The sequence below is a fragment of the Merops nubicus genome, unplaced genomic scaffold, assembly GCF_000691845.1.
Source record: "Merops nubicus isolate BGI_N331 unplaced genomic scaffold, ASM69184v1 scaffold40285, whole genome shotgun sequence".
Classification (NCBI taxonomy): domain Eukaryota; kingdom Metazoa; phylum Chordata; class Aves; order Coraciiformes; family Meropidae; genus Merops; species Merops nubicus.
In genome coordinates, this window is record NW_008609605.1 from 1 (window position 1) to 1,160 (window position 1,160).

Genomic DNA, 1,160 nt, shown 5'->3' on the forward strand with positions numbered 1-1,160 from the left:
CGTAAAGATCCCCAGTGGTTGCCATGGGAGAGGACATTCCCCAGCCTTGGCTCTTACTCCTGCCATCTCTTTATGATGGTCTTTAATTGTTGCACACCTTGTCCAATCCAGAGCCCCTGTGGTGGTTTAGCCCCACACAGGAGCCAGGCACCACATGGCTGCTCACTCCCCCACACGGGTGGGAAGGAAGGGAGAAAAATACAATCCCCCATGGGCTGAGATAAGGAGAATTTAATACAACACAGACAGTGCAGTAAAGAACTGCAGTAACAGTAGATGTAACAACATATAACAAAGGGTAGAAAAGAAAGAGAGCACTTCACGGGCTCCAGTTGGCAACTGTGGCTGTACTGCCCGGACTCTGGAAGCCCCAGTCTGGAAACAGCCCCTGCCCCTGACCACCCAGCCCCACATCCAGCCTGGCCCTGGTGCTATGGGCATGATGTTGGCATGGCAGTGAACAGATGCACCTGTACAGCTCATCAGTCTGGTGCTGAGTGAGGCAGGGTCCAAGATTTCCCACCAAAAGGATGCTGGACTAAATGGACCGACATCCAGGTGTTGTTCCACTAGGGGTTTTAGGAGAGACTCACTGGGTGGCACAGGGCAACTCAAGCAGCTTTGAGTCAGACACCTTTGGAGTTCAAGAACCAGGATTTTCATATCCCCCACAGAAACATGATTCTCATGGCCTAGCAACTGTGTCTGGGAGAACAGGAACAGGGCAAGGATTTAGGGCAACTCCCAAAGCTCTAATGTTTTTCCAGGGACAGATCAGGCAAAGTCCCTCTTTGTGCCTGCCCTGTGGGCCCTGGAGCCAAACCCCACTGGCCAACACCTTCAACGAGCCCTGTGTCAGGCAGTGCCAGAGCTCCAACGTTGTCATCCAGCCCTCCGCCGTGGTGGTGACCCTGCCCGGCCCCATCCTCAGCTCCTTCCCACAGAACACCCTTGTGGGCTCCTCCACCACTGCTGCCATTGGCAGCATCCTCAGCTGTGAGGTAGTGCCCATGAGTTCAGGGTACTGTGAACTCTCCTGTCTTCCCAGACACTACAGTTGCAGCAGAAGGTGCCTGCCTTGTGTCACGTGAAGGGAAGGGGGTAGGTGTGTTTAAGGGAGAGACAACTTTGGGAAGAGACAAATTCCCTTGCTTTCTAGC

At 53.8% G+C, this 1,160-nt stretch overlaps 1 protein-coding gene across 1 annotated transcript; it reads left to right on the forward strand.

The window, feature by feature from the left end:
- Positions 1-767: 767 nt before the first annotated feature.
- LOC103773277 (feather keratin Cos2-3-like) lies at positions 768-1,091 on the forward strand (the record flags this gene model as incomplete). The annotated part of the gene is made up of 1 exon (XM_008940641.1): positions 768-1,091. A coding segment is annotated over one exon (324 nt), but the record flags the coding sequence as incomplete, so codon positions are not given.
- Positions 1,092-1,160: the final 69 nt, after the last annotated feature.